General features: G+C 35.1%; 3 protein-coding genes across 3 annotated transcripts; 1 reads left to right on the top strand and 2 right to left on the bottom strand.

Moving 5' to 3' along the window:
* Positions 1–2,427: 2,427 nt before the first annotated feature.
* Positions 2,428–9,924, bottom strand: LOC140059117 (uncharacterized). Its single transcript, XM_072104958.1, has 13 exons — positions 9,769–9,924; positions 9,139–9,353; positions 8,470–8,880; positions 7,518–8,190; positions 7,212–7,355; positions 6,848–6,998; positions 6,564–6,740; positions 6,024–6,321; positions 5,563–5,753; positions 5,289–5,426; positions 3,990–4,106; positions 3,687–3,806; positions 2,428–3,184 (listed from the first exon to the last, which is right to left on the bottom strand). Exons 2-13 carry the CDS (start codon positions 9,329–9,331, stop codon positions 3,047–3,049), a joined length of 2,751 nt encoding a protein of 916 aa, XP_071961059.1. The 5' UTR covers positions 9,332–9,353; positions 9,769–9,924; the 3' UTR covers positions 2,428–3,046.
* Positions 9,925–11,335: 1,411 nt separating this feature from the next.
* LOC140058397 (uncharacterized) lies at positions 11,336–16,448 on the top strand. Its single transcript, XM_072103974.1, has 7 exons — positions 11,336–11,649; positions 12,108–12,350; positions 12,494–14,151; positions 14,497–14,576; positions 14,670–15,672; positions 15,767–15,867; positions 15,954–16,448. Exons 1-7 carry the CDS (start codon positions 11,484–11,486, stop codon positions 16,045–16,047), a joined length of 3,345 nt encoding a protein of 1,114 aa, XP_071960075.1. The 5' UTR covers positions 11,336–11,483; the 3' UTR covers positions 16,048–16,448.
* Positions 16,449–16,464: 16 nt separating this feature from the next.
* On the bottom strand, positions 16,465–24,630 carry LOC140058398 (dolichyl-diphosphooligosaccharide--protein glycosyltransferase subunit 1-like). Its single transcript, XM_072103975.1, has 11 exons — positions 24,296–24,630; positions 23,111–23,172; positions 21,729–22,038; positions 21,205–21,408; positions 20,878–21,070; positions 19,494–19,593; positions 19,042–19,180; positions 18,763–18,882; positions 18,386–18,521; positions 18,151–18,257; positions 16,465–17,092 (listed from the first exon to the last, which is right to left on the bottom strand). Exons 1-11 carry the CDS (start codon positions 24,542–24,544, stop codon positions 16,910–16,912), a joined length of 1,803 nt encoding a protein of 600 aa, XP_071960076.1. The 5' UTR covers positions 24,545–24,630; the 3' UTR covers positions 16,465–16,909.
* Between the last annotated feature and the right edge of the window lie 287 nt (positions 24,631–24,917).

Below are 24,917 nucleotides of genomic sequence, written 5' to 3'. Positions count from 1 at the left end.
AAACAAAAGGTACTGATTCAATATTATGGAAGGAAAAATTCGTCAAACAAGGTACTGATTAAAAATTATGGAAGGCAAATTTCGTCAAACAAAAGGTACTGATTCAATATTATGGAAGGCAAAATTCGTCAAACAAAAGGTACTGATTCAATATTATGGAAGGAAAAATTCGTCAAACAAGGTACTGATTAAAAATTATGGAAGGCAAATTTCGTCAAACAAAAGGTACTGATTCAATATTATGGAAGGCAAAATTCGTCAAACAAAAGGTACTGAATCAATATTATGGAAGGCAAATTTCGTCAAACAAAAGGTACTGATTCAATATTATGGAAGGCAAAATTCGTCAAACAAAAGGTACTGATTTAAAATTATGAAAGGCAAATTTCGTCAAACAAAAGGTACTGATTCAATATTATGGAAGGCAAAATTCGTCAAACAAAAGGTACTGATTCAATATTATGGAAGGAAAAATTCGTCAAACAAGGTACTGATTAAAAATTATGGAAGGCAAATTTCGTCAAACAAAAGGTACTGATTCAATATTATGGAAGGCAAAATTCGTCAAACAAAAGGTACTGATTCAATATTATGGAAGGAAAAATTCGTCAAACAAGGTACTGATTAAAAATTATGGAAGGCAAATTTCGTCAAACAAAAGGTACTGATTCAATATTATGGAAGGCAAAATTCGTCAAACAAAAGGTACTGAATCAATATTATGGAAGGCAAATTTCGTCAAACAAAAGGTACTGATTCAATATTATGGAAGGCAAAATTCGTCAAACAAAAGGTACTGATTTAAAATTATGAAAGGCAAATTTCGTCAAACAAAAGGTACTGATTCAATATTATGGAAGGCAAAATTCGTCAAACAAAAGGTACTGATTCAATATTATGGAAGGAAAAATTCGTCAAACAAAAGGTACTGATTCAATATTATGGAAGGCAAAGTTCGTCAAACAAAAGGTACTGATTCAATATTATGGAAGGCAAAATTCGTCAAACAAAAAGGTACTGATTCAATATTATGGAAGGCGAATTTCGTCAAACAAAAGGTACTTATTCAATATTATGGAAGGCAAATTTCGTCAAACAAAAGGTACTGATTCAATATTATGGAAGGCAAATTTCGTCAAACAAAAGGTACTGATTCAATATTATGGAAGGCAAATTTCGTCAAACAAAAGGTACTGATTCAATATTATGGAAGGCAAATTTCGTCAAACAAAAGGTACTGATTCAATATTATGGAAGGCAAAGTTCGTTAAACAAAAGGTACTGATTCAATATTATGGAAGGCGAAATTCGTCAAACAAGGTACTGATTCAATATTATGGAAGGCAAATTTCGTCAAACAAAAGGTACTGATTCAATATTATGGAAGGCAAAATTCGTCAAACAAAAGGTACTGATTCAATATTATGGAAGGCAAATTTCGTCAAACAAAAGGTACTGATTCAATATTATGGAAGGCAAAGTTCGTCAAACAAAAGGTACTTATTCAATATTATGGAAGGCGAAATTCGTCAAACAAGGTACTGATTCAATATTATGGAAGGCAAATTTCGTCAAACAAAAGGTACTGATTCAATATTATGGAAGGCAAAATTCGTCAAACAAGGTACTGATTTAAAATTATGGAAGGCAAATTTCGTCAAACAAAAGGTACTGATTCAATATTACGGAAGGCAAATTTCGTCAAACAAGGTATTGATTCAGTGTTATGGAAGGCAAATTTCGACAAACAATTTATTGATTCAATATTATGGAAGGCAAATTTCGTCAAACAAAAGGTACTGATTCAATATTAGGGAAGGCAAATTCGTCAAACAAAAGGTACCGATTCAATATTATGGAAGGCAAATTTCGTCAAACAAAAGGTACTGATTCAATATTATGGAAGGCAAATTTAAACAAGGTACTGATTCAATATTATGGAAGGCAAATTTCGTCAAACAAAAGGTACTGATTCAATATTATGGAAGGCAAAATTCGTCAAACAAGGTACTGATTTAAAATTATGGAAGGCAAAATTCGTCAAACAAAAGGTACTGATTCAATATTATGGAAGGCAAATTTCATCAAACAAAAGGTACGGATTCAATATTATGGAAGGCAAATTTCGTCAAACAAGGTACTGATTCAATATTATGGAAGCGCAAATTTCGTCAAACAAGGTACTGATTCAATATTATGGAAGGCAAATTTTGTCAAACAAGGTATCGATTTAGTATTATGGAAGGCAACATCCTTAAAAAAATGTATTGATTCAGTATTACGGGAGGCAACATTCGTTAAACAAGGTATTGACTTATGAATATTATGAAAGGCAACATTCGTCAAAAAATAATTGATTTATGAATATTATGGAAAGCAAATTTCGTCAAAACAAAATTTATTTTCTTTTAAAATATGCAGTAACTGCACTAGAATATTGTTGAGGGTCCTGTGATTTTATTAAAATGCATCTTAACATCAAAATTTAAGAGGAGCGAATTCGGCACCTCTATTTAAACAAATTCTAATGAAAAAAAGAAAGTAATCAAGACAATTTTATAATATAAGGTCATATTATTGCATCATAGTGTTTCATAACTGAAATACTGTACAACTTTTAAAGTTTACAATTAATAATAAAGTAAAGTACACATTTTATCAACAATTTTTTTGTGGAAATAATCAGATTTCACATTATCATCTATATAAACAATTCAACAAACACAAATATTATCCCCATGTTTTAATAAAGTAATATTGGTTCAACTGTAGACTAAGAGGTGTAGGGTATAAAGTATTTGTTCACATAGAATACACAACTTTGAACAACTTTCAACTATGTGGCAGACAAAATGAGTTATTATTATTGTTATTTATTCAGCAAAAGAGACATTTTACAAAATATAATACAAATTATACAAACACATGACGCAAGAAGAAAATATAAAATCATACTAGCTGCCAAGAAAACACAAAAGCAGCCTAAGCCACCAATTAGGTGTGTACCTACAAAGTAACAACAATGTAATGTCTTTGAATAATTGGTTTAATGGACAGGTTGTCGCAGGTTAGACTTTAATGTTTGTGCCATGAGTTTAAGGTCATTATTTCCAGATGTCAACAAACTTCTAAGGATTGTCTCTGTTGCATCAAGTGAGTAGTGTCTGCAATTACCTTGCAAGATCTGAAACAAACAAATATACATTATAGTTATATTATTATCATTATTATAATTATACACAGTTATATTCTATTTAAGCCAATCACAGCCAAAAATATAATTACAAACATACAATATATTTGCGGAAATATACAACAAGGTTTAGGGAATGAAGTAGAAGAGAAGAAGACACTAGGTCAGGATTAAATCCAGGATTGGAAGGCCAGCGTGTTAACCACCAAGCTACAGCTCCACTACACATATATCAATGATAAATCAGCCAAATTAGTCTATTACGATTACAGAGTATACTCAACACAATAACAGCTCCAAACGCAAGAGCCGCAATGGAGAGGGACTACCAAATATGGCTGCATCCCATCAGATATGCCAGTTTGATGTTATGCACACTACCCAGTCACATACTACCATTTTGAGGAGTCCCTACCCTTTCACCTAGTTGACTCTCTAGTTGTAATATAATACCTCTATGTTGTCAGGATTAAGAAGACTACAGTATATTTACCTCTTCCATTCTTTGAACGATGTGCTCCAGTCTCAAAACTTGGTAAAACATTTCTTGACAATGATCACGTCTAGAATAGTAGCTAATCACAACAAACCCATATTCCAGAATCCTTTTGGCCTGTCGACAGAGATTATAAATTTATATTAAATATAGAATCATAAAACAAACATTTATACTTATTCACCAGCACCAAACCATCAAAAAACCAAACTACCGACTACTACCATTCGACAACATCATATCACTAAATTAAGCAAACAAAATAACAATACATATACTGTAAAGGATATAAAATGTTACCTCAAAAAAGAACTGTAAAACATCTTGAGTGAGAGCTAGAAGATCTTGAAGCCTACTTGTATCATACGATGAGGCCGCTGTTTGGTTTTGTATGCCAAGTCTTTTGTATTTTACAAACTACAAAAATAAAATGTATTTAATGATTAAAAGCCGGACACTGTTTGGTGCCAGCATTCGACACAAAAGGACCCTAAGGGGAGTAGAAAGTTGTGATATGTGTCGTCCAGGCTAAGACATGCTTAAAGTCTGTCTGTTTTATGTTAGTCCACCAGTCAACGGTTAGATTTTTGTCTGGAAATACAGACTTGTGATGTACGTATACAAATCGATTTTCAGACTGCAAACATACGATAAGAATGATGTAGGTTGTCATACCGTATTTGGCTATATGGGGCGGGCGGTATGTAAATATGGATTTCGAATCAACCGATGTTCAAACGACGGACGTCATTTGATTTTAAGAAGAGTACATATTTAAGTACAATCGAGACTGAAATAACAACTGTTGAAATATATTGTGACATTATAGGCCTACAGTGTGGCCAAGTGTTTTTGTTAGTTAGGCCTACATATCTAGTCTTAAGCCTAGGACTCGTACTTGTATGATAAATAGGTACATACCACTGTCACATAGCTACCACAGAGGGCAGGGTTCTGGGCGGGTGGTAATGAATCAAATTATCTCCGCATAATGATCTGTTGAATATTTGATTTGCGGAGAAGCTAGCCCATCATATCAAGAGGAGTTTTCATGTTCTTGGGAAAAATCCCATCAAATGTTTACTACTAGGCATATCAAATCAGTTTTAGCCTTCAGGAAACTTTCATCATCACGCAAAAAAATGTGTTGGAGTTAGAGTACCCAAAAGCACACATCTCTCTACATCGTCTAAACGTAACATAGCGCATGCGCATCATCTTAGTTGTTCCAAAAAAGCATATTAATATATTTTCGGGTAAGTAGGCTATCGCATCCGGCTGAAACTAGTCAACCGGATAATCGTATGCACCAAGAATTCTTGGTGTCAAACCATGTGACTTGTACGTGTTTCCCCAGACGGAGTATCCAAGCTCAAGTAGTATACGTATGAAACGCTATTTGTACAAACATTTTTTTTTTTACTAATATTAAGTCTGGAACTACATCCATACCTGTGCATAATTCAGCCCAGTAGGCTGCAAGTCACAGGTTTTTCCCCCATTTACATTACATTTTCATATATTAAACCATTACTTTCTCCTAATATTAGATACTGCCACAAAAAGCTAAAATACACAATATACAAGCACTGCACATACCATTTTGACAACAACAGAATTGGCTGTTTTTCTCAATTGTCTCCTTTTCAGGCCTCCAAATGACGTATGATGGTGCAATGCCTTGTCAAACAAACTCATCTTGGCGACCACTGTAATAACTGGTTCCAATTTGATAAACTATAAAGAAAATTTGTTTAATTAGTTAATTTTATTTTATTATGTATACTATAACATCCGTCACTTATTATGTATACTATAACATCCGTCACTTATTCAGTCTCACAAAGAGGCCATAAGAATTGGTGTAAATTACCTCAAATTTCTTTTTAAAATTACCAATTGAATGGCATTTGCAGAAATCAACTATATAGAGACACTGCCAACAAAACATATGGCGACATCGACACGTCACCATGTTACAACCTCCATTCTTTTGCATTGGCTGGTGACATGCAGGGCATCGCTTCACTTGCACCTTGGTAATTAAGGGCTGTTCGAGAAAACCTAGAAAAAGAAAGTTTGAAATTTAAATTGGTTCTCTGTACAGCACATACTCTTGTCAAGTATCATAGGAAAATTCTGGAATAAAGTGTCACATATGTATCACATAGCATGCTTATTTTAAGGTTAGATAGGCTTATGGCCCGATACAGGCATCAGTTGTGATACATATATGACATTGTATCACAGCATTCGCCAATGATACTGTTAAATTTACAGATACAGTTCTGAGGATCTACTGAAACTGTTATTATGCAAAATCAAAATTCTTACGTTTTAGATTCATTTTTTCCTGATATTCTTTAAACTGCTGACAAGTAGCTGGCCAATGGACTTTCTCTTTGCACTCGAGACACGACTCCAGACCGCAATCACAGGTCAAGAAACCATGACCACTGGCGTAACCTTGGATCCTAGCCACACGACCACACTGTGGTCTAGGAAACCAGTACCACTCTGGGTTGCTTTCAACGTATCGGTTCAAAGCATGTACTTTGTGCCTTAAGAACTGATCCCCAGAAATAAGAGACATCAACGACAGGTCGTCCACTTGTGATTTGCAATTATGACCCTTGAAGTAAGAGGCACAATTAAACCATTAGTATTTAACTTCAAACTAACAAATAACTAACAAATAACTAACAAATTCAGTTTTTTCCAATAAACTTGAAAATTTGATGTAAATATAAGCTAATAATAAGTTCAATATTGTAATTATAGTATTCATATTTATTAATTGTGTTCACACTAACTCTTGAACTTTGACATTCGGCTTTAGTGTGAACAGGGTGTAAAGATGATTGAAATACTCACTGGACAAAGGAATAAAGGGTCTCCCCTCTGTATTCTACTCTCAATGTGTAGCCGCCAACATTCACCACAAAACCAATGTTGACAAGAGTTGAGGGCCAAGTATGGTACGATAGAGGGCGATAGGTATTCATCACAGATCCCACAAGTATCTGAGTGTGTTGCAGTAGTACCTACAAGCTGAAACAAACAAAATAAATAACTTAGGAGTTTTGTTTAAACTGAATTTGTTATTTTCACATATTTGTAAGATTTAATATTATAATAGGTATGGGGTCGATACTTACTTGAGTGTTAGCAGCTGTTGTGTTTAAATCTTGCATACATTTAAGGGCAAGATAAGGGGGCATGACCTCAACATTCAGGTTTAGGACAGACCTCAGATTTGTGAATGGCATCTCTGGCTTCAATTCAAATGACAAAGAATCAAAGTCATACCTGAAAAAGAAATAGTGACATATTATAATAGTGATATAGAATGACCTATTATAACAGTGGCATAAAATGACATATTCACAACAGTGACATAGAGTGACACATAACAGTGACATATATTACAGTGACATATTATTATTATAGTGACATTACTATGTGACACATTAAACAACATTATGAACTACATCAAAATTTAGTATTAATAATCAAACTTACAATTTAGGTGGGTTAACTGCAATAAGTCGTTTAACCGTGTCAATGACCTCTGACACGGTGTACACTCTGCTGTTGTCAAGACTTGGCTGAAATGCATCCAGGTAAATGTTGGTATTTGATTGTTTTAACCCAAATAAGCTTAACCTAAAATAAAGTATAAACATGTTAAAAAATATCAGACGGAGGACAAACTTCTGGTTCACTTTTACGGTTCAATATAAACAGAATATGTTACTTCAAAGCTATATTTGATCTGTGAAATAATTGAGGATTTTCATGAGATGAATGCTTGTTTTTTATACTCACCTCGTTTTAATATAATTATGGCAAGAGTCTTCAGTAGTAAATATGACACAGCACTCGTATCCCCAGAACTTCATCTTCCTCACCACGTTAAGCTGGTCACTGTCTGTTAATTGTTTGTGTACACTTTCTGTTACATTAATAATAAACCTTCTTGGTTGGCAAATTCCATCCACATACTCCTGGCCAAACTCTTCTAGCAGATTTTCTGAAGCGCAAGAATCTCTGCAAATATTTATGCAAATATTTGGAATATTCTGGCAATTGTTGTCTTCTACATCATCATCTTCTTCTCTTATTTTCTTAGATTTTTTGGCAACTTTTATTTTCTTCTTTGGTAGTTCTCTTTGTTTCTTCTGAATTATAACTTTGTTGTCTTTTCCAAAGTATAACCAAGATTGTTTAGCTGCCTGATTCGGACATATTCTGTTCTCGTTCTCGTTTAAATTTTTTTCAAAATGTCTGTCTTCAATTTCTTTCTCTCGCTGTTTTACTTGTAAGCTAATTCCCCCTTGAGATGTAATAAAGTCTCCTAAATTTGTAGCAGGCCGTCTAAATTCATTCTCGCACTGCACTCTCTCCTCACTATCGTCATTCTCTTCCCAGAATTCTTCTTCCATGTCTAGAAAATCTTCCATCAGATAATCTAGTCTGTTTCGTTTTGTTTTAATTTTTGCTGTAATAAAACAAACCAATATATAAGTTTATTTAACCTGTTTTCTGGAAATAAAAAAAACACTCCTATTTACTTTTCTGCGTAGAAATAAATTATAAAATTAGTAATACTGTAGCATCATATTATTAAATAAATAGTATTTTCAGGCCTATTGCGAGTTGTATACCAAGCCCTTTTTGAGAAAATTCTGGTACTACAGAAAAGGTCACCCATGTAACAAAAATAAACAAAACATATTATTATGTAAAATTAACATATACAATAATAAATTTGACTTACATTTACTGATTTTTGAAGGATTAAAATTAGGAAAAGAATCGAGAGATCGTGGGTAAGCAACTTCATATCGTATTTCTGGCATTGTAGGAATATCAACTTCTGGCATGCTTTCTTCATCTGTAAATCTCTTCTTATTTCTTGACTTTTGTTTTTGTGATGGGGCATCTTTGATGAGATCCTCTAACAGTGAGAATGTCTTACACGGTTTATGGGTATGCTTTTCTTCCTTGCTTGAGTGCACAGCGATACAGTCCGCCCGTTTAGATGAATCCCCTAGAATCTGACGCTCCACAAGTCGAACTTGAAAAGAATTGTCACGATTCATTGGATTGGTCACAATATTTTCTTTAAGAAATCCAGGAATGGTCCATCTTTTGCGCTTGTTAAGGGAATATTCAACTCCATTGTTATCTGAAATATAAAGAAAAAAATAAGCATAATTACACTTATCAGTTATTACTTACTTACTCAAATCATGAAAACAGTATTACAAAAGACATAAAGCTCTGTCTACACTATCAAAGTGTGATGTGTCCAATTATGGTAGTGATATACCCAAATATTGTAGTGATATGACATCACCACACTTTTTTTTGTCAAACAAGTTTGATAGTGTAGACAGAGCTTAAGTCTGTGTTTACACAATTATATAGTAAAAGTATTTTATACCAAGTTGACTGCACAAGTCCCCATCATCAAACTGCTCAGCAAACGTATCAGAAATCAATCCTTCGTTTTGTGGTTCGACATACTTTTCAGTTTTACGTATGCTGTAATGAGCCGACACATTTCGTCTTCCGCCTCGCGGACGTTTCAGTGTAGCGCCTGTCTTTCGTCCAAATCGTATGCCTTGGCCTCCCATTATTTTCACCTTTTAAAACAATCTGGAAAAAAATATTGAAAATTATAGTTAAAACTGTGTAGTGTTATTTAGGACTATATAAAAATATAAATTATAAGAATTAAAAGAATACCGATTTATAAAGCCATATGTCATGAACTGTACTACTAGGCCTAGGATATGAAATATATGATTATAATTATATATAGGCCCCTATATCGCCTTTCAAAACAGTTTCAAACAGGGAATCAAGATAAGGAGAGTTGACAGCCTGTCTCTCACACTGAGCTCCCGGGGCATGACTGAGCAGTGCACAGTGCCTTGCCTGACTACTCTCTCTAGCCTATAGCCCACCCAGTTCCCCTCTCAGCAGACTAGGCTTCTCTCTAACTAGGCCTAGATCCTCTCTAGCTAAGCCTAGGCCTAGGCTAACTTTTTCCTTCAATTAAACTAGTTACCTGAACTTTTAGGAAAAAACAGTGAGGTTGCCTAGTTGTTGGTTCTCTGGTGCACAGGGCAATGTATTCATACAATGAACATTTCATTTTAACAGCTAGTTTTATATTGTTTTTGTTGATGTTGTTGGGGCTGTGTGGCGCAATCATTAGCAATTCGTTCATTTTCTATAAATAAAGAAAAGGCCACTTCCATTTCTATCGAAGGGGTGTAGTTCCGCTTGAGAAATTCCAAAACGGAAGCGCATTTATGACGCGTAAAGGGCCATTCGTCGGAACGGAAATGATTCTTATGACGTCATATTCGGTGTTTATAAACGTGTTTTGCGTTTTAAAAATCGTAGAAATATAATATCTATCTATCTAATAATGTAATTTTTTATACGGCGCCCTACAAACAACAAAGCGCCTAACATTTAACAATGCAATACAAGCATTATTAATAATAAAAAAAAAGAGAACAGTTTTAAGTTGACGTTTAAACAAATTAATTTAGTAAAGTAAAATTTAGTAATAATGTACTGTATACTTGGATCTTAAGAACAACCTCATAGACAATAATTTAAGTATGTATTTGGATAATTTTAATTGTGGATCTCAAGAATTAAAACACCACTTTATGCTAGACAATTTATTCACGGAAAATGAAACATCAGGAGAAATATTTGATTTTTATTGTAAAAAATATTTAATAAAAGCATAGGTTACTAGATCTACAATTTTATCAGCATTGTTACCATTGAATAATACGGCGTGTTATCACACAAATGAGATATTAACATTTAGTGAATTTATTTCTATTTTATACCACTGTGCTCCCCTTGTGCCAAATTGGGTCAACTTGAGCATAGTGTAATATTAACATACGAAAAAAAAATATATTAAAATTAGTGACTTATTTCTATTCTATATCGCTGTGCTCCACCAGTGCCAAATTTGGTCCACTGGACCAGTTCCCGGACCAGTTACCGTAGTACTATTTCTATTTCGGAAGTTAATAAATGCATAAATGGCGCACCGTAGAGAAGTAGAGAATGCTCCATCGTCAGAATGACGCTCTGAATATACCTCGCCTAGGCTAGGCCATTAACTTGTTTGATAATAATAATATTTCAAAATTGTTTAAAACACAAAAAATAGCTACGAAAATATATTTAAATTGGTGACTTATTTCTATTCTATATCGCTGTGTTCCACCGGTGCCAAATTTGGTCCACTGGACCAGTTGCGTAGTACTATTCTATTTCAGAAGTTAATAATGCATAAATGGTAGAGAATGCTTCATCGTCAGAATGACGCTCTGAATATACCTTGCCTAGGCTAGGCCATTAACTTGTTTGATAATAATAATAATATTTCAAAATTGTTTAAACACAAAAAAATAGCTATAAAGGTTTTTCATTTATAAATGTATAATAAGAAAAATGTATTGATGATACAAATACTATTATTGACTATTATTGAAATATATATTATCACAATATATTTTTTGTTGATGAAAGAGGCTCATGTTTAAGTGGAGTGTAGAAACGAGTAAGTCACAACAAACACAAGGTGAAAGTTCAAAAGTTACTGTTTATGTTTTTCGTGCTAGGCCTAGCTAACTTTCTAAATAATTCTCAAATTTACAGAAATCTGAGAAGTAAATCATGCGAAACACGTAAATACCGCATTTAATATATTATTTCGATGATGTAGGCGTGAGTAAAACATTTATAATGGCTGAGGTTTTTAGCAGAGGCTTGTTGAAAATAGCAGTAGCTCAGATCTGTCAAGGCTTGGGATGGCACGCTGTACAAACCACTCCGTGTGAGGTTTTGACGGACGTAGTGGAGAGGTACATTAGGCAGCTAGCCGAGTACACACATCGTTATTCAGAACAGTGTAAGTGCAGGGAAAAATTTCATTTAAAAATTTTGTTTAGCAATATTGCTAATCAAACTGATTTTTAAGTCGAGAAACATAGTTTTGTATTGTATTTTTTGCTACACAATGTTAAAAATGTGTAGCAATAAGGTTGTTTTCTATAGCTTTTTGCAATGCTACACTGGCGAAAATGTTCCCTGAAGTGTCGAACCTACCAACCTTTTGGATAATATAATGTTTTGATTTAACTTTCAACTTATTTTATGAAATTATTTATTATTAAATAATATTTTTATAATAATTGATATATATATATACTATATAGGCCTAATAATAGCTAGAGGGAGGAGCTTACTATAATAAATAAGTCTATAGTAATAGTATTACTAACTAAGTAACAGTGTTGAAATCTGTAGGCCTAAAATAGGTAATTACCGTAATCCTCAAACTATACTTTATGAACTCTTCTTTTCCAGATGGAAAGACTGATCCAACATTGGAAGATCTTGGTCTTGCTCTCCACGATATGGGATTCTCAATCAGTGAACTAAACACGTACATCAAAGAAGTTGAACCAATCCCATTTGCTAAAACAGTTCCATGTTTCCCTGTACCTAGATCCAGCAGTTTTCAGCACCCTTTGCCTGGTTCCAAGCATTGTAGGGAGAGGTTACATTATATACCAGATTACCTTCCACCTTTAGTGTCTATCAAGGGTGGTAAGTGTTCAGATTTAACCCTTTTAATTAGAGACGCCTTTTTGACACAAGAATCATAGACAAATGTAACGCACTACTACAACATCGACTTTAAACTAAATTATAGTTACTCATTAATATAAAACAAATATTTTTTTTTTCAGAAACCGATACGTCTGATTTAGTAGATGTGTCCGATTTTAGTCACTCGACATCAGCCAATGGTGTTCTTCATGATGGAACAGATTCAAATCTTAAATCTCCTAAGGGTACAGGGCCGAACTTTGATACGCCGTTCACGCCACCGAGACCAGAGAAACGATCGTTACAAAGCCCTTATGACGGACATGATAGTAAGCGGATGAGACTGGTGGAGGAAGGTACCCCTCAAGAGCTTAAAACAGTGACTATGGAAGCAAACGGTATCCTCACGCCAAAACGGGAAGGGAAACTGCCAGATGCATGTACCCCTCCGCCAAAGTTTACAGACAAACCCAAACAAAAATCATCTACTAGTCCGTTAGCAGAGCCAAGCAAACAGAAAACAACTTTGGATATTACAAAATTAAGCAGCAAAGAACCGTACTTAAAGAAAACAGTAAAAGAAATTGAGTCAAAGAAAACACCAGTAAAATCTGACGCAAAGAAACAAAACAAAGACAGTGTTGCTGACATTAAAAAATTAAGTGAAAATATTGATACTTCTAAAAACATCAAAATATCGAAAACTAATAATGTAAAAAAATCACCAAAACAATTACAAGTCTCATCTCCTACAGTTACCAAACAAAAAACATCCCAGAAATCGCCAAAACCATCTTTCAATTTATTTTCAAGTGAGTCGTCTTTTAAGTATCCTACTAAACAGAAGTCTTTAGACAAACCTGAGGTAGTTAGATCAAAGAGTCCGGCAGCAAAACCAGAATCACCTAAAGTGCAGGTAACAAAGAAATCGGACGTGAAGGCTCCACCCACAAAGACAACATCAAAGAAATCGGATATTTATGATTTTGATGACGATGAATTTGATAGTTCTCCAAAGGGCAAAAGTGATTCAAAATTGCAGTCACCACCGCCAGCAGCAGCAGAATCAAAATTCAGTGCAATGCAAGAAGCATTCAGGTCTGCGGTTGCGAAAGGACGACAAGAAATGGAATCGGTAAAAGCAAAACAATCAAGTACGCAGTCATCAAGCGACAGTGATGAAGTCCCAAGTTTAAAGTTAGACACTTCTCCAGTAAACAATCCGACAGATGCTGCCATATCTGCTGTTATAAAGAAAAAGCAAAAGAATAAGTCGCTTGAAAAAAACAAAGAGGCTTATTTACCTCCAAAGTTTGCGTTCAAACAAGCTTTGCGAGAACAGGAAGCCGCTCTAAAAAATAAAAAAACAAAATCTAGTAGTAGCATCAAGAAAAAGAAGATTAAAAAAGACAATGCTAAGGATATGCTGCACTCTGTTAAGAACACAGTTATTAAGAAACAAAAGAAAATACATAAAGATAAAGAAAAGAAACTTAAAATTGCAAGTAATATTCTAGTTGATGCTAAAGAATCAAAAAAGAAACCCGACTTGACTTTTAAGGTCAAGATGTTAGGCGGCGAAACAAAGATTGTGAAAGACGGCAAAGAGGAAAGTAAATTGGCACCGATTCCTAAATTGAATATTAAACGCAAGAATTCAACTTCCTTACAAGTTGTGCAAGTTAAACCAGAAGTCCATCAAAAAGAAGAAAAGAAAAAAGATAAGAAATCAAAAGATAAGTTTAAGAAGAAGAAACTAAAGATAAGGACGCAGCAAGATCAAGGTGATACAAAGAAGGTATGTCTTTAGTGTACATCTGTATGATGCCTATCATTTATGTTAATAACACCACCACTAACCCATACTGTGCTTTATGTTAATAACACCACCACTAACCCATACTGTGCTTTATGTTAATAACACCACCACTAACCCATACTGTGCTTTATGTTAATAACACCACCACTAACCCATACTGTGCTTTATGTTAATAACACCACCACTAACCCATACTGTGCTTTATGTTAATAACACCACCACTAACCCATACTGTGCTTTATGTTAATAACACCACCACTAACCCATACTGTGCTTTATGTTAATAACACCACCACTAACTCATACTGTGCTTTTTACTTCAAGGGCAAAACAGATGAACCACTTGTGCCTAAAATAACGCTGACCTTTGGATCGAGTTCGACAGGAGAGGGCAGCAAACGATTGTAAGTAAATAATAATGTTGAAGGGAATGCTGGGAGTTGATCATATAGATCTCAATACTAAACATTGATAATTACTGATTTCTTTATTTACAGTGTTATTAAACCAATCAAACCTCCTTCACCAGACGTGAGGTCACCATCACCTGCTGAGAGGTCACTATCACCTATCCCACAACCTCCATCGCCAGGTCCTCCTGTTCTCACACCAAATATTACATCATCTCCAGTCAAGACTACCAAGAAAAAGAAACCAGTGAAACCTGCTTCCCCACTTCCACCTCCAAGACCAATTACTCCGACGACAACACCCTCGCCGACTTCAAAATCACCCCCGATTGAAATAAAATTGGACAGTAAAATATTTTCGCCATATAACTTTGATTCCGATTCCTCTAACCAAAGCTTAGAGACCCCAAGAACACCGACAACCAGTCCCACTCCTTTGTTTCCAAAACCAGACATATCGCCCTCAGCTTCTCCAACTTACAAATATTCACCACCGTATAAAGCCCCCGTGTCTCCGACCTATAACCCAGATTCACCGATAGAAGTTAAACCATTTGATTTACAACCAGTCAAAACAAAAGAACCAAAGGCTACAAAGAAGTCCATGAATCAAAATAAAAAAACAGAGAAGGTTAAGAAATCTGGATCACCAGCAAATAGCAGTGCATCAAAGAGCACACCGGAACGCAAGGCTCCTAGCACAAAAGCAAAGTCTTCTCCGAAAACAATATCTCCAACTCCTGCTTGTGAAAAACCTGAACCGATGCAAACCTCTGCCAGTTCACCGTCTGTGTGGACGGAAACAATTAGCACTCCAAAAGCAAACAAAACAAAGACAACTAAATTAGCCACGCCATCAACAAAAGGCAAAGCTAAAGCTGTTAAGGGAAACAATAAGACGTCTGGAATTACAAAGGCTAAGAAAACGGAAGAGATTAAAGCACAGAAGTTTGAAGAGGTTAAAAGTCAAAAGTTAGAAGAAGTTAAAGCTAAAAAGGCAGAAGAAGTTAAAGCTAAAAAGGCAGAAGAAGTTAAAGCTAAAAAGGCAGAAGAAAGATCAGTAGTTACTGAAACAATTGGAACAGTAGTTGTACGTTTTCTTTGTTATTAAAATTACTAATTCATTCAAATATTGAAAACACATATGCATGGTAATGATCTTTTTTGCCAAATTTCACTTTTAGGCCGAAACCGAAGAGAAAATTTGGATATGTCCGACTTGTCAGTTTCCCGATGATGGAAGTCCTATGATTGGCTGCGATAACTGCGATGATTGGTATCATTGGTAGGTGTCAATGATTATTGCTTGTGTACTCGCAATTAACCAATCTCTACTGAGGAAGATCAATTAATTTTTTGTTTTTTTTGTAGGCCATGTGTGAAAATTGTCAAGGAGCCGCCTGAAGACCAAGATTGGTATTGTCCAAAATGCAGAAAGAAGAAGAAGAAAAAGAAAAAATTCTGATAGCTTTATAAGAAATGAAATAAAGTATTAATTAATTGATCAATTTGGTTATACCAGGGAGTTGTTTTACAGTAATTTTAAAATAAAGACTATTGGTGGAGGTGTATATACATTTAAGTGATAATTATGATGACGTTTTCAAACATTTCTGTGTACAGATGCTAAGAAATAGTTTATAATTTTAGGCAATATTTGTTTTCAATGCTGTATATGCCGTGCGACAAACCTGTGTCACAATTACAAAAAAAGTTTATAATCTCGAAAAACAGATATTTGTTATAATTTTCAAACATATTTATAACGAGGATCACGCCAGAAGAACATGTGTTTCAAAACCGATATATTTCATGTAAAAAAAACAACTGTGAAAGATGGTACTATGTATATAAAATAAATGACAAAATAATGTACAAAATATTTGTAAACAAGTTGTGTTTATTGTGAACACCAGAATAGAGGACATTGATTGCATCGTAATGGGCCAAAGCAACTTAGATCAGCAACTTGATACTTCAAAGTACCTACAGTTGCATCCACAATATTTTTTTATTTGGGACAAAACATTTTTTCTATACATAAATATTTAAACTCATTAAAGAAAAATGTTCAAAAAGATTAAAGACTAAATCAATTCTAAGAGAAAAAAAATTCTAAAAAAAAGTTTAGTTGAATATTTTGGGTAACTAAAAACAAAAACAGTGTTCTCCAGTCAAGATAACAATTTGATGCTTGGGTAAGAGGTGATTATTATTAAATTTAAATACATAAAGACTACATCAAATGGTGAAAATTCATGAAACAAAACAAAAAAGCAACGAAGCTTTTCCGTTGAAAAACATGTTTTGTTTCAAATATGAGTATTTTATAGAGTACTTAGAACACCTTGAATTCTGTTATCAACATCTTCACGTTTAGCTTTGTTAACCTTATCTTGGTCTAGGTACTGTTGTTTGCTATATTTACCAGACACCAACTTCTCTGCGTTGGTTACGCTCTGCTGAGCAAGCTCCTTAGCTTGGGCGCTTAGCTTTTGTAGCTCAGAGATCTGAAAATAGTTTATTCACAATACTGTTACGGTAAGTTATCTTATCTTAAGCAATGTTGTTTTTCAAGCTACATGAAAACAATATGTACACTGTCTAATACCCATTTCACTTAACCTAGCAAAATTCTGGGGTTTTAACATACCAGGGCACACGGTATACGAAACACCAGTGTTGACGCCCCAGAATGAGTATAAACTACAGAGCTTACACACACCATATAAAACACTGGGGTGTTGACGCCCCAGAATGTGTGTATACTACAGAGCTTACACACACCATATAAAACACTGGGGTGTTGACGCCCCAGAATGTGTGTATACTACAGAGCTTACACACACCATATAAAACACCGGGGTGTTGACGCCCCAGAATGTGTGTAAACTACAGAGCTTACACACACCATATAAAACACTGGGGTGTTGACGCCCCAGAATGTGTGTAAACTACAGAGCTTACACACACCATATAAAACACTGGGGTGTTGACGCCCCAGAATGTGTGTATACTACAGAGCTTACACACACCAGGGCACACACCATATAAAACACTGGGGTGTTGACGCCCCAGAATGTGTGTAAACTACAGAGCTTACACACACCATATAAAACACCGGGGTGTTGACGCCCCAGAATGTGTGTAAACTACAGAGCTTACACACACCATATAAAACACTGGGGTGTTGACGCCCCAGAATGTGTGTATACTACAGAGCTTACACACACCATATAAAACACTGGGGTGTTGACGCCCCAGAATGTGTGTAAACTACAGAGCTTACACACACCATATAAAACACTGGGGTGTTGACGCCCCAGAATGTGTGTATACTACAGAGCTTACACACACCATATAAAACACTGGGGTGTTGACGCCCCAGAATGTGTGTAAACTACAGAGCTTACACACACCATATAAAACACTGGGGTGTTGACGCCCCAGAATGTGTGTAAACTACAGAGCTTACACACACCATATAAAACACTGGGGTGTTGACGCCCCAGAATGTGTGTAAACTTGCGACTTTTGCTAGGCAGTGTGAGAATTGTAAAATACAAACCTTTTCTGCAACTTCACTCTGTTGTTTGACCGATGTCTGAATTGCGGCCACTGTCTGGGTCACTTCTTTCAACTGAGAATTGATTTTCTTGACCGCAGATTGGAAAGCTATAAAAAATGAAACTAAAATGTGAATAATCTGTTGACCAATCCATCTACTGATGTGTAGCATTGTAAAATGAACAGACACTAAATCAATGATGCTTGGACTAAGTCCATACTTTAGAAGAACATACCAGAGAGAGACTTGCTAGACTTGTAGTCTGCAATTGCTTTCTCATAACGCTTAAATAGGTCATTTCTTGTGTCTTGTGCTTTAAGTACTTGCTCAACTAAACTTGCTACTTTCATTCGTGTCTCATTAGCTTCATCCTACAATAACAATAACAAGAGATAAATAATATTAAGTAGTAATAAGTGTAACACATGAGCAGGAATAGCGAATCCAGGTTGGGAGCTAAAATGAAAGTATTACATCTATTTTTGATGTACTATTATATAGTATACGTTAGCACTTCTATTTCCGATATACTCTTATATATTATACATTAGCGCTTGTAATATTGTTGACGTACTCTTATATATATACACGTTAGCGCCTTTAAGGACTTACCTTGGTAATGGAAAAGTCCAATCTGACAAGGATGATAACTGTTAGAAATAGCAGATAGAATGCACCAACAACCAGTAGTGGTTCCTGGAGTAGAAGCATTCTTTGCTGACTGTAGTGAAGCTAGGAAAATAAAAGATAAACTTCAAATTTGCTGTTCTGACAGATAAACTAAATGGCAATCAATTTGTATTACTTTTTATATATTTATTACTATTTATTCGCCCGGGGTTTTTATAATTCAGGCGGGTTTTTAGGGGGCGTTTAATCGTTATGGCTTACCTCAAAGTCTTGGATGTGTTGTTCAACAAGGTTGGATTTATGGGCGATGATTACTGGTCGTCCAATCGTGTCCAAGTATGTGAAATGAACATCATTCTTGTCCTGGGAAACTGAGTATGGCGTTTCCAACTTCATATTCCTATATGACAATGAAAAATAAAAAAATAATAATAATAATAAAATAACTTCAAATTCAACAAACATATATTTCATCAATGTCATCCAAATGATACAGAGCATAAGAATGAGGCCCAACCCAGAAGTAAACTTGTCTCAGCTGGCCCTTCAACATGGTTACAAAAAACTTAATAGGTCTCATTCCAAATTCAACATATATTTCTATCAATTATAAGAATTAATAAAAAAAGGAAAAAACAGCATGAAAAATCATCAAACATTCCATTCAATAAGCATGGTCTAATTTAAAGTACATGGTTTAAGTAAGAACTTACTTGCTGCCCTCTGGCAGTATAATCTTGACAGTGAGTTTATCGACAACCATAGCATCAAACACATGATCCAAGAAACGCATCTTGAGAATGTAGTCATCACCTAACACACAAGAAAAATTATTTAAATTATTATTCATTGTAGATGTGTTGACCCAATGACACACAGACAAAGAAGGCTTATTCTCTCCAAGTGAAGTTGACAACATTAAAAAAAAAAGTGTGATGTGCTCTAATATGTTAGTGATATGACATCATCGTGTCCATATATGGGCACATCACATTTTTTTTGTCACATAAAGTTTGATAGTGTAGACAGAACTAGACTTGCCCCAAGTCTGTATTATCTTTTTTTTTTATTTATTTGTTTTTATTTCGACCGCGATTTTTGTCTGAAAATACAGACTTGTGAAACACGTATAGAAATCGATTTGCAGACCGCAAACGTCCGATAAGAATGACGTAGTTTATCATACCGTATTTGGCTATATGGGGAGGGCGGTATGTAAATATGGATTTCGAATCAACCAATGATCATTTTGTTTCAAAATGAAAAAGATCGAGTACGTACAGTGCTGAATGTACGATCGAGACTGTTGAAATATAAAATCGTAATGCCAAGTTGTTTTGTTTATTAATTGTTTAGTCCTTGGCCTAGGCCTCTTTCGTAGGTCCTACTCAATTCGCACGTATGACCTGCCAAATAAAACGCCAATAAAGTAGGCCTACATACCACCACCGGCGGCACACAACAACAGGGCTACACCACCACACAGAACAGGACAGGGTCTGGGTGGGAATTAAATCAAAATTATCTCCGCGTAATAATGATCCATTCAATGTTTGATTTGCGGAGAAGCTAGCCTATCATATCAAGACGAGTTTTCATGTTCTTGGGAAAAATCCCATCAAATGTTTACCAGACTACTAGGCATATAAAATAATTTCTAGCCTTCAGAAACTTTCATAAATGTACCCAAGTACACATTGTCTAAATTCTGAAATATGAATATTAAAACAGTGTACGAGTGAGTAGCCAATCGCATGCAGCTGAAACTAGTCAACCGGATAATCATATGCACCAAGAATTCTTGGTGTCAAACCACGTGACTTGTGCGTGTTTCCCCAGACGGATTATCCAAAATCAAGTAGTATACGTATGAAACGCCAGATGTGCCAAAATATTTATCTTTTTACTAATATTAAGACAAAACTCCGTCTGGAACCCAGACTAAGACAGAACATACAGTAAGGAACTTTTGTTTTCACAACAGATCACTTCTATGCAGTTATAGATTTCAAAAAGCCATTCAGTACACTTGCGTTGCTGAATTTGTGTATTACCCCTTTTAAAAAAAGAAAGCTCCCTATCGGTAAAAAAATTTACCTGAGCTGTACAGGTATTCATAGCTAGGAAGGTTGTAACCCATGTAATAATGAGTCTTCCAGCCACCAAACAGAGGGAACCTAGGTCTCAGCTCCAGCTCAATGTACTCATCATGCTCAACAAGATGACTAGTGGAGATGTTACCAATCTCATCACGATAGTAGACATCTGTGGCAGAGGCTGGAAGAATGGTCTGTGTAAAAGAGAATAAGATTACTGCAGTAAATCTACTGAAGAAACCCTATGCTGTTAGTAAATACTGCAGTAATGTATAGCTGTAATACTTCTGTAAATTCAATGTATTCTTTATTCAAAATCATTACATACCTTATAAGATTTAACCGATGCTCCTTCTTGCGATCGTTGATAATCATAGCGTGAGAATGAACCTTTCAACTTTGCGCCAACGTGTCGGATGTCAAAGGTTTCCTCGACAGCAATGTTTCCCCAATGTGAAACTTCGACAAGACGTGTCATGCTAGTTATTGTAAGGAAAGCGTTGTTGTTCTCATAATGTATACGGACTTCGCCCTGAAATTAGAATGACATTTCCATACCAGTTATTATACTACTATCGCAAAAACTAGGTACAGTATAACATAACAATAGGGGGTTCATTTTTCTACAAAACACTTCTCCCACAAAAATGGTTTTAGCTAAAACTTTACTTTAGATAAAAAAAAAATTTAAAAAAAAGGGGGGGGGGGAGAGAGGGGATGGCAATTCATTCGATGCTCAAACCCCTAGCTACGAACTTGACAACTTTCAATTTGAAACTAATAAAATGAATGGTGTTAAAAGATACGATGATGATAATGGCAATGGTAAGTGATAATAGACTGATTACTCACTGTTGTAAATGGTGCAATGTCCTCATAAGGTCCATATGTAATGACCTCCTCACTAGCAGCAGCTGGACTAAGCTTAGTAAAGAACTCAATGGTACTGGAGGCTAGCTTTACTTCAGTGGTTTGTGACTTGGTTTTGTATGGCGAATAAAAATAACCATTGCCTAAGAATTCTACATATTGCTTTTCTTTCTGCTTGATCTGTGTTGGGAACGGGCGAAGTGTGTTGGTGTAGACGGTCTCAATCACAAGTTGCTTTTCTCCGCCAGCAGGTAAATTGCTATCTAGAGTTACTCGGTACAATACTTTTCCACTAAAGTAAAATTTTAAAAATTCATTAGTTGTTATGTTTACAAACTTCAAGGGCAACCATTAATAATTACTAATATTTAGTTAATTTGCATATTTGATTGGAAAATTTAATGTCGAGTTAACAGTAAATGGAATGTTTTTATTTGTGTTGAAAAGCTGGAAAATAAACAAATTAAAATAAGTAAATACTAATGAAAAAGTTTTTTTTTGTGTACCATCGACATTGGAATAAAAAAAAATGGATTAGGCCAAGTTGAGCCGCCGACAAGTTGAGCCGCCGACAAGTTGAGCCGCCGCCAGAAAAACGTTATTTTCTATGAAACGCCAAATGCTAACTTTCGCCGGTGCTCGTTTTTTATTTAATAGAAGTTCTATTTTCATTAGGGATAACGAAGTTTATATATCACACTTTTTAGTATAGTATTAAATATTACACTTTAAAGAACTATAATATGAAAATCTGACTTGTACTTGTAGATTCCAAAATAAAAGACCTAAAACATCACCGAAAATGATCGTTTTTAGCCAAAAATGACGTAAACATGTTGCCCCCTCAGGTTAAATAATTACATAAAATCACCGTTTTTTGGGAAAATATTTTGTGTATTAAAATTGTAAAATTCAATAAAATATGATATTAAAAGATAGTAAATAAAAGATATTAATTATTTAACATCATTTTAAGAATATCAATACTCTATTAGTCTTTTGGGTAGGCCTACACGTCCACGCCAGACAAATATAGAGTGCACGGCATTTTTACCTTGAAAGATTTCCTTTGCTGTGTTGTTTATGGTGGTTCAAACCAACATTGTAGTATGTAATTATATATTATTTATTTTCATGACACAATACACATAAAGACCATGAACTTGTACTAGGACACCGCTCTAATCACTACGCGAAATGTCGTAAAAGACGCGCTGGGCGTTTCATAGAAATTACCGGCGGCTCAACTTGTCGGCGGCCCAACCGGTCATAGACATAAAAGATCAGATTGTTGAGCACAAAGGTTACTTATTGAATGAACACACAGAATATCTAAAGAGATGTATGGTGTAAAAAATACTTACGACTGTCCTTTAATAGTGGTTTTTGCAACAGCTAGATTGATGGTTTCATCATCAGCCTTCGACTGAAAAAAATTTAATAAGCAAAAAATAGTGTATTGACTGTTGTTGGGCAATTGTGGGCGGGATGCCACAGGGTCGCCATACCTACTGCATTGTACATGTTATGCGCAATTTGAACGATTTGCGCAATTTGAAATTGCGCAAAAAAAATCCTTGCGCAATTTGAATTGAAACATGTGTTTCAAATTGCGCAAGCAACGTATTAAATTGCGCAAGTAATCTGCAAATTGCGCAAGGTTTTTCGACAGATTGTGAAATCATGCACACCCATATTTTTATAGTAATTTCTAAGAATGATTCAAAATTAAAGATAAATATCGCATTTCCTTATTTTAGTAGTGCAAATATTGTTATAAGTTAGCATACCGTCGAAGAACCGACGAAGGAAAACGAAGCGGTGGTGTTCCACCAGGCGGGCGCGGCGCGGGCGGCCGGCTATACTACTCTAGCCTAGCTAGGGTCTGGACTACTGATACTGACTAGGTTACATGGCCTAGCTTAAACTAATATTAAAAACTTAAAAAGTGAGTATTAACATTATCTTCATTGAAATGGTCTTATTCTAAATTTTAAACTCCTCTGCCTAGGCCTAGCCTAGCCATGTATGGGAAAATTTACAGTTCGTTTTCAAATTGCGCAAAGGTGTCATATTGCGCAAGAACTATCTTGCGCAATTTACAAATTGTGCAGCGCAATTTAAAATTGCGCAAAGATTTTCTTGCGCAATTTGAAATTGCGCAAGTTGATTGCGCAATTTCAAATTGCGCAAAAAAATCCTTGCGCAATTTTAAATTGCGCAAGAATTCTTTGCGCAATTTCAAATTGCGCAAGGATTTTTTTGCGCAATTTCAAATTGCGCAAATCGTTCAAATCGCGCATAACATACACACTACAGTACAATTAGGCCTACCAAAGAATAATACAGTAGCCTAGGCTGTATATTTTAGTATTCATGTAGCCTATATAATTAATTTAGCCTCTGTCGGTAAGTACTGTATATAGCTAGCTAGCTAGGCCTAGCTCTTCTACTGCTATATGCTAGCTTATTCTAAACTTGAAAATATTATATTTATTAGGCCTCGGCCTAGCCTAAATAATAAAATGATAATATTTAGTAATACTTACAGATGCGGAAACTGAGGCCAGATTTTCGCTCAGTTCTGCATCAATTGCAAGAACATATAATTTAGTTGGAGTTGAGCCGGAGTTCGCTACAGTTACTTCAGCAGTAATTTTTACCAGCTGGGACTCCAAATCAATCTTTCTAGAAACTAATTTATTTTCTAAATTTGCACTTATACCATCTTGATTCGAAGCAATTCCAGTAAATAAAATACTAAATAATAATAGGGCACAGTAAGAAAAGTTTTCCATAATGAGATGCAGCTGATTTTAAAGGATAAATAACCACCTCTCTATCCACAACCGCTCTTCTACCTACCCTAGATTAGAAGGACCGGTAAACATCAGCCACGTCGCGATCACCTTGTGAGTTTCTCTTCCGGGTCATCGATAAAAATCAAAACAAAAGACCGCCATGTTTCGCTAAGTCAACTTAGCAGAAATTTTAAAACTTTAAATTTCATCAATGTTCGATGGTTACGTCAGTTTAAACATCTGTATATTGCTATAACATAATTATTTTAAACAAATCGAATTGTTTGCGCAGAATAAAACACCTTGAGTAAAAGGAGATCATTGAATAACCGTAGTGAGACGAAGTTTTTAAAATTTCGCGCCATATTCG

This window comes from Antedon mediterranea, chromosome 9 (genome assembly GCF_964355755.1).
Source record: "Antedon mediterranea chromosome 9, ecAntMedi1.1, whole genome shotgun sequence".
Lineage (NCBI taxonomy): Eukaryota > Metazoa > Echinodermata > Crinoidea > Comatulida > Antedonidae > Antedon > Antedon mediterranea.
Note: the sequence above shows the minus strand (reverse complement) of the source record. Positions and strands in the feature narration are given on the sequence as shown.

Excerpts from the sequence above, each read along its gene's own strand:
- LOC140059117 (XM_072104958.1), bottom strand. The coding sequence starts at position 9,331 with ATGGGAGGCCAAGGCATACGATTTGGACGAAAGACAGGCGCTACACTG. Across the intron at positions 7,356-7,517 it reads CATAATTATATTAAAACGAG|GTTAAGCTTATTTGGGTTAA; the intron begins GTGAGTATAAAA and ends ACTTTATTTTAG. Across the intron at positions 3,185-3,686 it reads TCGTTCAAAGAATGGAAGAG|ATCTTGCAAGGTAATTGCAG; the intron begins GTAAATATACTG and ends TGTTTGTTTCAG.
- LOC140058398 (XM_072103975.1), bottom strand. The coding sequence starts at position 24,544 with ATGGAAAACTTTTCTTACTGTGCCCTATTATTATTTAGTATTTTATTT. Across the intron at positions 23,173-24,295 it reads TGGCCTCAGTTTCCGCATCT|TCGAAGGCTGATGATGAAAC; the intron begins GTAAGTATTACT and ends AATTTTTTTCAG. Across the intron at positions 22,039-23,110 it reads ACCACTATTAAAGGACAGTC|TGGAAAAGTATTGTACCGAG; the intron begins GTAAGTATTTTT and ends ATTTTACTTTAG.
- LOC140058397 (XM_072103974.1), top strand. The coding sequence starts at position 11,484 with ATGGCTGAGGTTTTTAGCAGAGGCTTGTTGAAAATAGCAGTAGCTCAG. Across the intron at positions 11,650-12,107 it reads ACATCGTTATTCAGAACAGT|ATGGAAAGACTGATCCAACA; the intron begins GTAAGTGCAGGG and ends CTTCTTTTCCAG. Across the intron at positions 15,673-15,766 it reads AAACAATTGGAACAGTAGTT|GCCGAAACCGAAGAGAAAAT; the intron begins GTACGTTTTCTT and ends TTTCACTTTTAG.